The sequence below is a fragment of the Protopterus annectens genome, chromosome 9.part0, assembly GCF_019279795.1.
Source record: "Protopterus annectens isolate FY-2018-M chromosome 9.part0, PAN1.0, whole genome shotgun sequence".
NCBI classification, from domain to species: Eukaryota; Metazoa; Chordata; order Ceratodontiformes; family Protopteridae; genus Protopterus; species Protopterus annectens.
Window position 1 is genome coordinate 406,980,197 of NC_056743.1, and position 13,519 is coordinate 406,993,715.

A 13,519-nucleotide genomic window follows, 5' to 3' on the forward strand; every position below is an offset into this window, starting at 1 on the left:
AGGTTCATAGGTAGGTACTAGGCTATTGACCAAAGGGCCTAAGTAAGCCTAGCCAACAAGGTTCCCTGGCTTACGCCACCCAAGAAAGTTATTTTCCTGTGACCTAAGTTTTGGCCAACATGCGTGCATTGTTGTTCAGTGGGAGAATGCGAAAGCGCTAACTTCTTTTTCATTAAAGTTTCTGTTGCTTCAGCCGTGGTGTTACCCCTGGATTTTGTTTTTATATTTCTTGGATTGTTTTTCCAGAGGCACTTTATCCTCCAGCTGCTACTACTTTTGATGTGATGTCATAGTTCCCTTTACTCAGCCCTCATTAGACCAGTCATTGAGTATAATGCCTCCTCATTGAGTATAATGCCTCCTTTGGCATGTATCTGTTCATGTACATGCAACAAGTGGATTGTCCGCAGATATTTCTTAGTAAAAGGATTAAACTCCTAAACAACATGTCCTACATGGACTGACTCTAGGCTCTGTCACCATAGTTGGTATCCTACCGAATAAGAGGTCACCTGTGTCTGGCATGCAAGACATCCTCAGCCTCAAAACTGATGGATTTACTGCTCATCAAGTCAGATGGGATCAGAAATACTCAGTCTAGAGGTCTAAACCTCTTGTCTAACATCTGCAGAATGGTTTGGTGGAACAAGTATATCTGGCAGAAGATACCAATGCTCTGGAACAGACATCCCATCCATATAAAACAAAGCTCATACCTGCCCATATTCAAGCACAACTTGGATCTATGGATGGGAAACAGAAAATTTATACAAGACCTGCCCCTGGACTACTAATGGGGAGATGCAGCTCCTAAAGGCTTTATCCCATGCATGGGTCTCCTCAATTTATCTGTGGTATGATCCCAGTTATCATTTGGGATAATATATGATTACCAACCATGGGATGGGTAAGACCAATGTCTGACCAAATGGGATAGGTGATTCAAACACAATAAAGGAAACTGGCGTGCAAGGGCAGCAAGCCTAGTAGTTACCTATGAACCTATCAAAGATATTACAGTGAATATAAAAAGTGCACACACCCCTGTTAAAAATGCCAGGTTTTTGTGATATAAAAAAATGAGACCACAATAAATCATTTCAAAACTTTTCCAACCTTTAATGTGACCTATAACCTGTACAATTCAACCTGCCATTTTAACAGGGGTGTGTACACTTTTTATATCCACTGTATATATGATTACAGTACTAAGCTAGAATGTTTGTATTGTGTGCCTCTCTTAAGATATGTGAATATTTTAGTCTTTTTATGAATACAGTCAATATCTGTACTCTATATTTTATGTTGTATTTTGCATTTTAAACTGTTTCTTCAGTAGTTGTTGTGGGATCTTTTCCCACCAATTTGGACAGATGAGATAGTGGTTTAATTTCTCATCTGAAGGACAGCACCTCAGGAGTGTAGTATCCCCTTATGATGTATTACCACTATTAGTACTGAAAAATGAATCCGAGTAAATATCATGGGTATAGAACCCACGGTCTTCTAATATTCTGTAATCAAAGGATATTGTGGGTAGAGAATCCACAGTCTTTTAATTTTCAATTATCAAAGGTTAGTTTGCTACTTGCTGAGTCACTAACATGGTCCAAGAAATGAGATACAGGAATACTGGCTGGAAAACACCCAGCAGAGTAGCCACTCCTACCACTGTATAGGACATGCCCTAACTACCTGGATCCATTTATCCATTTGGTTTCTTTGTAGCACAGTGTGTCAGTGCATAAGGTGCCAAGCATGACACTCCAACACTTCCTGAAGTTGCTGATTTATTCATGGATGCAGTGAATTCTGAATACCCTAAACTAGAATATTTGTTTTTTATTGATGAATCATACTACTTTCAGCACTAGAAGCCCTGTTTGTAATCACTTCCTCCTTATTCGGACATGGACACGACATGTTCTGGTTGAATATTTTGTACGGGCCTTGGACATATCTTTACAAATTAGATTAGCAAGTGTCATTTGTGTAGAAACCTAGTTTTTGAAACAGTATTTGCACATAAATTAAAGCATGTGTTTAATGAAAGGCAAAGCTACCCCACCCTAACACCTGTGGGCAATACAGTCAAGTTCAAGATTGCTGCCCCTCAGGGAAATGCAGTTTCCCAGACTGACCTTGTCTGATCAGTATATATGTATGTATGTAACATAACTTGTGAATATTTATATAACCCTTGGCTATTTTTCTGTGTGTGTGTGTGTGTGTGTGTATATATATATATATATATATATATATATATATATATATATATATATATATATGTATGTATGTATGATTATTGTCCCTCCTTTATTCAGTGCATCACTCAAGGCATGTTACTATATGCAGCTATTATACTTTAATACCTTTAATACATTCATACAAGAATAACATAATTACTTCCTGGATGTTTTCTGAAAAATACCATTTTGTATTTGGTGGCAATATTTCACAGAAAATAACAACATTATTACTGGATGTGGGGAACATATGTATGAATAGATATGCAGCCTTGTGTTTACTGCTCACACTGCATTAACCCCCTGTAGTGACTGCATGCAGCGTTGCCCCTTCTGTGGTGACTGCATGCGGCGCAGCTCCTCTGTGGTGACTGTATGTGGCGCAGCTCCTCTGTAGTGACTGTGTGTGGCGAAGCTTCTCTGTGGTGACTGCATGCGGTGCAGCTCCTCTGTAGTGACTGCATGCAGTGTAGCTCCTCTCTGGTGACTGCATGCAGCGTAGCTCCTCTGTGGTGACAGTATGTGGTGTAGGTCCTCTGTAATGTCTGCATGCAGTGTAGCTCCTCTGTCTTGATTGCATGAGGCGTAGCTGCTCGGTGGTGAGTGCATGTAGAATAGCTGATCCTAATTCAGCTTCTCCAAAGGATACATCCATAGAAAACAACCAAGATCAGAGCATACAAACAGCAGTTGATGCCCTTTTAACTGTCAGACAATTGCATTACTTTTAACTTGGATAAACTTGTATAGGTAAGCATATCACAAACTGCTTTCTGGCAATAAGAATATTTTACAGCTGGAATGGTGTGCACACTCCATTTTAAATGCAATCATAAATATTCCCCTAAACATTCTCACAACCAAATTAAATTTAAAAAATATTTCTATATCTCTTAAAGTCACCTAAAAGAAAAGCTAAATAGAAACTTAAAGCTCTTTTCAAATAAGTACATTTCTGGACTCCCTTTTAATACCATCAGAGTACTGTCTTTCTTATGTCCACAGCTTTATCATCTACTATTAGCTCCCTGACTCTGAGCAGACACACAGCTTCCTTTTGTTACACACATAGTGAACAGATGCCAAGGCAAATAGACTCACTTAAACTGCCAAAAATAAAACTGTTTGTTTATACTTGGTGGGTAAAAGAGAAAAATACAGGTCCTCCTGCAGTACTGATTTTACAGGAATATTTACCTTCTGCCAGGTCTAACCCACTCCACTCAGCCTTGGTACTGCACAAACTCACTCCGCTTCCCTGCCCTATCCGCAATTGCCACCCACCACCAGTGCAACTATTCTTATACACCCTACTCCACTAACAAACCAAAAGAAACAAAAAACAATATCCTCCTACCTGACACTATTTATAACCCTAACTTCCCACCTTTAATAGCTTACATTCCCCTTACAAACTAAACCACAGTTTTATAGTTAACCACAATACTACTACAATTTACAAAAGTATTCAGTCTCAACACTACTACATTTCCCATTTCCCTTAATTCCCTTTACTACCCTATAATTTTAAAATCTCTCTTTCACCTAACACCCTAAAATGATCCCAGTAGATGTAGCTCTTCATATATTGCTTGCCATCCTATCTCAGTTAACATCCAACCACACTCACCCACCAACTGACTTGAGCTCATCAAGTAAGCCATATTCTTCCTCTCCCAAATCCACCACATTTCATATAGCTCCAGAACTACAGTCAAGAGAATATATAAATCACCTTTCCTATACATATGTAAAAACGGATCTACTGTACTTCATTGAAAGAACACTTCTTCGAAAAAGAACAGTAGACCCACACTTACACGAAAGTGCATGTAACCGAAAGGGCACTTTTGCGAAGAACATTTCAACAAACCAACCAGGAACACCTAAACAATGTTTTTGCCCCCCCAGGATGTGCCCCTCCACACCCCATACTTAAATATACCAACTCCGAGATCGCACTACAGTGGGGAAACGGGTAAATTCCCTTTTCCCACTGTAATGTGCTTCAGCACCTCAGTGTTCCTTAACGGTTCATTTAACCATTCTTCGTGGAAGTGCACTTTTGGTTAAGTCCACTTTCACGTAAGTGTGAGTCTACTTCTACTTCTCTTTTTCGAAGTGATGTACTTTCAATAAAGAGAAATATACCCGTAAAAATACATCTTTCCTACAACTATATAAAAGTACAACCCAAAACAAATGCTTCCAACAAAACACTTAAAAACAAAATGACTGTATCCCCTTCAACTTCTCATACAAAACTCAAAATAAGTGTAGACATTACACCCCAGACCAAGCCTCAATAGTAATAAGAATATCACACCCACCCCTAAGAAGTGTGACAACTCCACCCAAGTGTCATATGTGTACTTCATAAACGTAAACATGCATGGCAAATAAAATAATTTTATGCCTTTGTTGCTCAAGACTCTCCTGGCATAGATTTTATAACTAAAACTGGAAATAAAATATACTGAAATCCTACTCCATGCCTACAACAAGACAGAAGAAACAAACAAGGAGGCAGCAGTAATCAAAAACAATTTGACATAAGACTCCATACACTTAAATCCCCATATTCAATACCGCAGAAATAATCCTTACACAACTACAAATTAACTGTAAAAAAATCTGTCACCATTACTGGAATCTATATTCCTCCAGGAAATAACATAAGTAAAGCAGAAGAAATATTCCACTGGATATCATATAATATACAATAAATTATAATTATGGAGGACCTAAATATCAGTTGGCAAGCATATAAATCATGTACCCTCCTCAAACTCTCAGAACCTATGCAGTATCTCCCAACTCATACAAAACACCACAAAATTGGATAGAAAAACAAATACACAATCAACACGTAACTGAATTTTAACCAACAAACCTCTACCAGACAGTATCAATGGTCATCCCTCGACATACATACTGACACAATGGCTAAACATAAATATGTCAATAAAACACAGTCAGACACATACACCCACAACGTGCATACTGACACAATTGCTAAATATAAATAGGTTAATGAAACACAGTCAGACACACAACTTAAATAACTTTTTAACAAAAACACCTTTATATCAGCCTTTCATCTATGTAACTGGAATATCCTCCAAACTGAACCCCTTGATGGCACCCTTTCCCACTTTAACACCTTCCTTAATATACTAAGCCAAATGACCCCAGTCAGATCAAAGAGAGTGAAATCTATCCAAACACCCTGGCTTATAAAGGAAACTAGAGACCTTGTTAAACAAAGGGAGAAGGCATGGAAACTATGGCACTCAAAAAGAACCCAAGAATACCTCCAAATTTTCAGACAACTGGAAGTCTTGCAAAAAAATCAAAAAAGATAAACACTTGTACTACTATAAATTTCAAAACAAATATCAAAATAATCCAAAACTATTTTGTTCCTCCATAAAAAAACTTCTCCACCCTGGCCAAACCCTCACCCCTGCATCCACAAGTGAAAACAGCATAGTTTAACTACTATTTTACAAACTCTGTCCTTTCACTACTGCAGCGAAACACACATTCGACTCCACACACCTTACCACCTGCTAATACTAGAAATACCAATGGCTTTACCATTAAAGCAGTCCAAAACCCCCACAGTAAAAAAAAAAAAAAATACTGGAGAAAATAAAGCCAACTGCCTTAGCAGCTGACAGTTTGTAAAGCTAGAAACTGAAACTCTGGCCTTACCCATCTCTATACTAATCAATTGCTTTACAATAAAAACCATGTCCAAAGTATATAGAGAATGTCATACATTATTCCATTACACAAGGGCGGCAGCCTAACTGTCTTAATGAAAGGCCAATAGCTATCATGATTCCCTTATCTTAAATACTAAAGATGCCTTCATAGTCAACTCATTAACCACCTCCCAAACAATAACCTACTAACCAAGACACAACCTGGCTTCTGACCCAAGCACAGCACTGCCATGTTAAGTTTCTGTAATACCATTAACAAGGGAAGCTAGTGTTTTCCCTCTTCAGTGACTTCTCTAAAGGCTTCGACAAAAACTCCTCTTAGAACTTTCCTCCCTTAGTGTCAACTTTAGATGCAGAATAGGGCAGACAAACTGTTTATCCCCAAGAGAGCATACCATCAAATGGTAACATGTACTATCTCCGCCCCTCCCAGTCACTGTACGAGTCCCATGTGGCTCAGTTGTTGGACCACTATTATTCAAGATATTCACAAGCAAACTGCATACAACAGCACATTTTGCCAATATAATGCAGTACGTTGATGATGCCGCCCTCATCTTCTCTGCCCACACCACCCGTAAACTGCTAGAAATCACTCACCTCAGTTTCACTACAATACAGTCCTGGCTATCCAAACACTGCCTACTGCTGAGGCCTAATTAAACAAAACTAATGCTTTTTACCCCCAAGAAATAGGCAGACCAAAAGTCATCCTTCCACTTCTACTCAGCCAACAACACCAAAATAGAGTCTCCCAATCAAAATTACTAGGGGTCCTAACAGATGATAAACTAGAATTTGATTAACGCATACTACAAGTTATCAAAAACCACACAGTAAATTACATTCCCTATACAAGGCCAAAAATATCTTGCAGACATGCCATAGCCAGAACCTACCTACTTCTATCTTTTCTTTATGCTTCACCAATACTAACAAACCCAAACAAATAAGGTAAGACAAAACTGGAGATATGCTATAATAAAACAGCCAAATTCTCTGCAAACACCCCCCCCCCCAAAAAAACCCATCACTGCACTGCTAAGGCTGATTAGCACTGCCCCAACATTTATCATATACCCTAAATTAATCACTGCCCACAAAACTGTCTATGCACCAGATAAATGCCCCTCACTCCAACATATATTTCAACCCTACTGTTGTAACAGACTCGTAAGATCTATTAACAAGTAATTCTTATTTATAACTAAATCCAACAATCTTGCAGGTGATTCACTAAACAAACTAAATTTACAGACTTTGAAACACTATCCCTCAGACTCTCTAACTCACTAATTTTAAAACTAAGATCAAACAGCACCTAAGGAAAAAACTAGCATTGTTCATGTAATATTGCAGGTTAGCCCCGGTATAACTGTAAACCTGATAACATCTCCAACCAGTTCACCACTGTCTCTGTATATAATACCATAATTAACCACACAGACCCAGTCTAATCTCTTACACTCATTCTCATAACTTTCTGTATTTAGGTAAAAGTTTTTCAGCCCTAATTCCGTCTAGCCGCACAACTCACCTCCCCTTACATCCTTCTTTCCACTCTTTTCTTATCCTTGATACAAAACATCAACCGATTTTCTACTTGGCCTAACTCTGACTAACTACCAACCTACCATTCTTTACTACCCACACTACCAGCACTGCTAGGTATTAGACAACACTTGTGTGTTTCTCCTAATCATTATCAGCAACCAAAGCTGTTTTACTTATGTCTCTTAGTAAACCTAATGTGTAACTGAAAAGGAATTCCAACAAGAGTTGTATCCATCTGTCATATTCTTCTTATACCTCTGTAGGCTGTGTATCAATGTCAGATTACTGACTGCATTTATGTATTCTACATATCCCCACATCTGTGTAGCTGTGTATTATTTCTGTTGATGTCTGTGTAACTATGCATGGTATTCTAAGTGATAAATGTTCCGAAACTTTTAAGCTAATTTGTGGAGTATTTCTCCTTGGGCCCCCTGCTTAAAATGGGTTTTGTCTAGTTGGATTATCCCAGTAAATAAAGACAAATAAATAAATAAATACCTATGACAAACATTCAAAGTATCAAAACTTCGAATGCCTGGCATACAACTGAAAGAGTTCGAAGCTCTAACTATCAGATCTATCCCAAATAGTCTAAGTTTTAAAAAAGCCTTAGGAGGAAAAAACTCCTTAAATCTTGGCCCTGCTGCCGTCTTGGTACCACCTTATGTCCCATCAACCTACCTAACTCCTCTACCTCCTCTGTATCTCCTCTTTAGCCTCTTTTACAATTTCTTCTATATTACGCACTCCCCCCACTCACCCCTTACCCCCATATTTCCTTCAGCACCCTTCACACACCCCTCATCCCTATCAACCCACCCAGCTAATCATCATCCCACTCTCCTGTACATCCATTCTTTCCCTTTACTTCCACCTTTTTTCTCCCTTTTCCCCAACTTCACTATCATTCTTTCCTTTTCCTGGTTACTACTCCCATTCTTTCCTTTTCCTGGTTACTACTCCCATTCTTTCCTTTTCCTGGTTACTAACTCCCATTCTTTCCTTTTCCTGGTTACTACTCCCATTCTTTCCTTTTCCTGGTTACTAACTCCCATTCTTTCCTTTTCCTGGTTACTACTCCCATTCTTTCCTTTTCCTGGTTACTACTCCCATTCTTTCCTTTTCCTGGTTACTAACTCCCATTCTTTCCTTTTCCTGGTTACTACTCCCATTCTTTCCTTTTCCTGGTTACTACTCCCATTCTTTCCTTTTCCTGGTTACTAACTCCATTGTTTCTTTCTCCCTAACTCCTCTCATCTACTTGTACAACCAGTCTACAGAGTGTTCAGCTCTCCCTGGAAACTTTCTTCTGTTTTTGTATTTTACTACGAAGTCTGCCATTCCTACTCAGACAGCGATGTATTTATTTCACTATGTATAATATTTCTGCCTGCTAACTGTATATCCTTGCCTCGAACAACATAATTATGTAAACATTATCATCATCATCATCATTATTATTATTGTTGTTTTGCCTGGAGCTTTGCTGAAAAAAGGGCTCACGCAGTCGGACTTAAACTAGTTAACAAGTGTCAAAATAAATAAATAAAAAAGTACAAAGATTCAAATGCACTTCTGTTCAAATCACAAAAATTCGAATGAATACAAAATCTATTTTTTGCAGGGGGAGGGGGCAGAGGCTCTCCTGTGCCCCCCAAACCCCCTGATAATTATATATCCTAAGTCTGAGATCGCACTACGGTGGAGGAAAACCAAATTCCCTGAGCTCCAGTATGCTGCAGTCTCACACTGAAAAAAGTAGCACATTTTGATCAGCTGATTTTTTTACTTTTTTTTTTTTTTTTCCATTTTGGAAAGTGGTTGATTTGAATGGAAAGCATATCTGTATTTATCTGTTTTCATAGGTTGGTACTAGGCTATCGGCCCTAGGGCCTATACAAGCCTAGCCATAACAATTCCCTGGCTATTTCTTCCCACACTATTTACTTCTCTGGGCCCCTGTCTAGCAGGGTGACTGACATGATCCCCGGGGTGAATTTCCTTTCTCCCATCCAATCATCAAGGTTCCTTTTGAAGAGGCCCAAAGAAGCGCTCTGCTTGACATGTATGGGCAGTCTATTCCAGAGTCTGGGGAATCTCTGGGTCAGGAACCTATCCCTCCAGCATGTTTTGTTTATTGTGATGACAAGATTTAGATCCCTGGAGCATGTGGCTCTGAGGGATTGGGATTTCTCTAAATGTAGCATGTCCAACAGCTCTGGGTTTGACATGGCCTTGTATGTTAAGCAGAGATCGCCTAGGAGTAGACAATATGCGACAGAGTATAGCTGGAGTTTTTTAAGGCGGTCAGCATAGGGCATCTGCTTTAGGCCTGTGATTTTTTTAGTGAGGTATTTCCGCAGCCTTTCCAGTTGTTGCAGATGTCTTAAGAGGTACATACCAAATGGGGCGTTGTATTCTATAATGGGTCTAATGAGGGATGAGTACAGTGCGACAATGACCTCCTTTTTTCTGGATGAAAAGCCCTTAGTGATGAGGTGTGCCACATAGAAGGATTTCCTGACTGTTGTGGCGATGTGGTTATTGAAGGTGAGACCACTGTCCACCTGTGTCCCTAAGTCTCTTATCACACTTTCGGTGTTTAGTTTACTGCCACCTAAGTGATAATTCACGGGTACATGTTTTTTTCCCAAAGGGGATAACTATACATTTCTTGGCAGTGAGCTTGAGCCCATGGCTCTGGCACCAAGCATCTGCCCTTTTGTAGAATATCCAATATCATTTGGGGATTCAATAATGGCTCCCAGTTTGCAGTCATCTGCAAACTTTGTTAGCCAGAGTCCCTTAGTGTTGGCCTGTACTTCAGCGAAGTAGATGCCAAACAAGAGAGGTCCCAGGACTGAACCCTGAGTTACTCTACTTGTCACTTGTCTGGAGCTGGATTTGGAGTCAGCCACTTTTACAGTGTGGGTTCTGTCAGTAAGCCAGTTGGCAACCCATCGAGTGACGTAGGGATTAATGTCCAGCTTAGTAAGTTTATCTATGATTCCAGAGTGGGGGTGTCAAAGGCCTTGGCGAGTTCCAGATAGGCCGTGTGGACTGCCTTACCCTCGTCCACGGCTCTGGAGACTGATTCGAAGAGGTCAATAAGGTTCAGGAGGCAAGATTAGCCCTTCACTAACCCAAACTGGGTGGGGTCCAGTGGTTTAAGGTTGCCAATGTCTTTGTTTATAAGTTCCATGATAATATGTTCCATGGCCTTGCAGATCAGGCTCGTCAGACTGATGGGGCGGTTGTTCCCGGGATCCAAGGTGGATCCCCCTTGTGGAGTGGGATAACTGTAGCTGTGCGTCACTCAGTGGGCACGAAGCCTGAGGTGAGGGTATGATTAAACATGACACTCAGATGAGGTGCCAGTTCATTTTGTAGTTCTTGTAGTACACAGCCCAATATGTCATCTGGTCCCATGGATGCTGTATTCATAGCTTTGGAGAGTGCGATTTTTACCTGTGTGGCCATTATTACTGGAATTTGGCAATCTTCCAGTATTGCAATGGGCAATTTAGGGGCTGAGAAGTGGGTGAAGTTGGCACTGAATCGATCTGCTAGGATATTGGCAATATCCTTAGGATCAGTATATTAATGCCATTCTGTTGTAGCTCAGAGCAGGTCTGAGCATTGCCATTTAGATTCTTGACATAGTTATAGAGTGCCTTGTGGATGTCTTTGGAATCTTTGGCAATTTTATTTTTGTAACTAGCTTTGGAGGATTTTATGAGGGATCTCAGCTTCTTACTGAGGCTGGTAAGGGAGTTTTTTGCATCCTGGGATTTTCCTCTTTTCTGCAACAGTTTTTTCCTTTTGTTGTAAAGTTTTGTTTATGGCACGGGACCACCAGATTGTCTTCCTTTTTTTGGAGGAGAGCATCTTGGTTCTATTTGGGATGGCACAATTCATGCATGAGTGGATGTGTTCATACAGTGCCTTAGTGTAGGACTCAGCAGTTGAATTTTCAGTTCCCATCTGCATGGGTGTCATGAAGTTTGTAACTTCGGATTTGAGTAGCATGAAGTTGGCCTTGGAGAAGTTTTTATGGAGGTTTCCTTACTGGGGGGTGGGGGTGTGATGTGGATGTTAAGGGTGATTAGCTTATGGTCTGACCTGACCAACGAGGGGGTGACCATAGGTGTGGAACATCGATTTCCCATGTTGGTAATAACCAGGTCTAGGATATTGGAGCCCCTGGTGGGACTATGGATTAGTTGATCCACTGCATTGGAATTTATGAATTCCAAGAACCGTTGGGCAAAGGTTAATGGCAGGGTAGTTGAAATCACCCAGTATTAGGGTGTTTGGTTGTATATTAATATTTTCCAGTATGATTACAAAGGTGTAGTGAGAATTTTGGGGCATGGTGGGGGGTCTGTAGCAAGCTACAATTTGGATTGCAGAGTTACCTAGTGTTAGTTGCACCTGGAGAATTTCAGAGGCATTGTGTTGGGTAACTAACCTGGTGGTGTGAATATCCTTGGTGAATATGGACACTCCTCCGCCTTTAGTGTTTCGATCCTGGTTTGGTAGCAGAAAAGTGTGGTAAGAGTTGTAGCCTGGTATTGCAGGGGTGTTCTCTGGAGCCTTGAACCAGGTCTCAGTTACTGCACAGATATCGTTGTTCTCCATTTTTAGGAGTGCCTCGAGAGAGTGCATTTTGAGGTTTAGACTTCTAGCACTGAGTAGCATTACCTTCAGATATATATATATATATATATATATATATATATATATATATATATATATACACACACACACACCCACACACACACACACACACACATAGAGGAAGAGAGAGAAAGTTCAGTCTAGGCAATCAAATTAACAATTGTTTTGGGAGCAGAGAGGAAATCAGAATACCAGGAGAAAACCTAGAAAAACACAAGTAACATGCAAACAACACTCAGTCAGTTATTGAAGGTCAGCACTGAACCCCAGTCCCAGGAAATATGAAAAGCCATCATGCTGATAATACATCAGTTACTGATACATTGATCATATGTTTATTATTGTAATTGCATTTGTTTGTTCATAAGGCTTAGTATATAACTACTTTTTAAAAAACCCTTAAAAACAATCCTGGAAGATCAGTATGGCTGTCTGGATATACAAACTTTTATCGCAGATTCATTGACAGACTATTATATTTTATTTTCAGTAGTAAATCACATTCAGAAAAGTTGTATTGTCTAACTGTTCTGCAGTTACAAAGCTACATTTGTTTAGATAGTATAAGAATTTTTTTAAGGGTGACAATATGTTTCCTCCTTTTCCAGCTCCACATACTGCTGCTTCCAAGTCTCCCTCTTTTCCGGCTTATGAAAGGAACAGCCTTGTAAGGGTAAGTCAAAGTTACATTTGTTATACCTTTTGTCCCTTGCACACATTGTTGAAAGGAAGACATTTTAATCTGATTTTATTATAAAAGGAGTGGTACTGAAACTTTCCCTGGGAATACAGGCAGCACAATTCACTTGTTTTACCCTAAGCAGTTCACCATTATGGAACTCGGCTTTACTAGATGTAATGCTTTAAGAAACTGTTGGCATGCAGTTTTATAATATTTTCAAAAGTCATGTCTTCCACAAAAGCATACATTTCAAACAAACCAGTCACAAAATCATTTTCTCCAAATTCACCAGTGAAAAATGAATGACAGCTACTTGACTTTTGTGCATAGAAAAAACATTTGTCTTTTTCTCTGAACACTTTTGAACCTGATGGGATTATATTAGAATCCATCTGTATCGGAGTAGGGAGGCCTGCTTCATGCACAGAACACTAATTTTATATAAACAGTTGTTCTGATCTTTTATTCAGTGTTGTGCATTCCCTTTGGAATGTTTGTCATGTCTAGCGACCTTGTATATGCAGACATTTATTAATTTATTTTATTTTTATAATCTACTAAGTTTCTTTGGGCCAAGGGCCTTTTAAGCATTAACTCTGGGGAAACAGGACTGATGGTAATAC

At 39.5% G+C, this 13,519-nt stretch overlaps 1 protein-coding gene across 7 annotated transcripts in view; it reads left to right on the forward strand.

Moving 5' to 3' along the window:
• The window catches only part of DMTN (dematin actin binding protein), a 1,900,252-nt gene that overhangs the window by 1,322,855 nt on the left and 563,878 nt on the right, over positions 1-13,519 (forward strand). For all 7 annotated transcript variants that reach the window (XM_044082941.1, XM_044082937.1, XM_044082938.1 and 4 more), the window contains one exon: positions 12,823-12,887. In XM_044082941.1, coding sequence (XP_043938876.1) covers positions 12,823-12,887 — 65 coding nt within the window. The remainder of the gene's footprint in view (positions 1-12,822; positions 12,888-13,519) is intronic.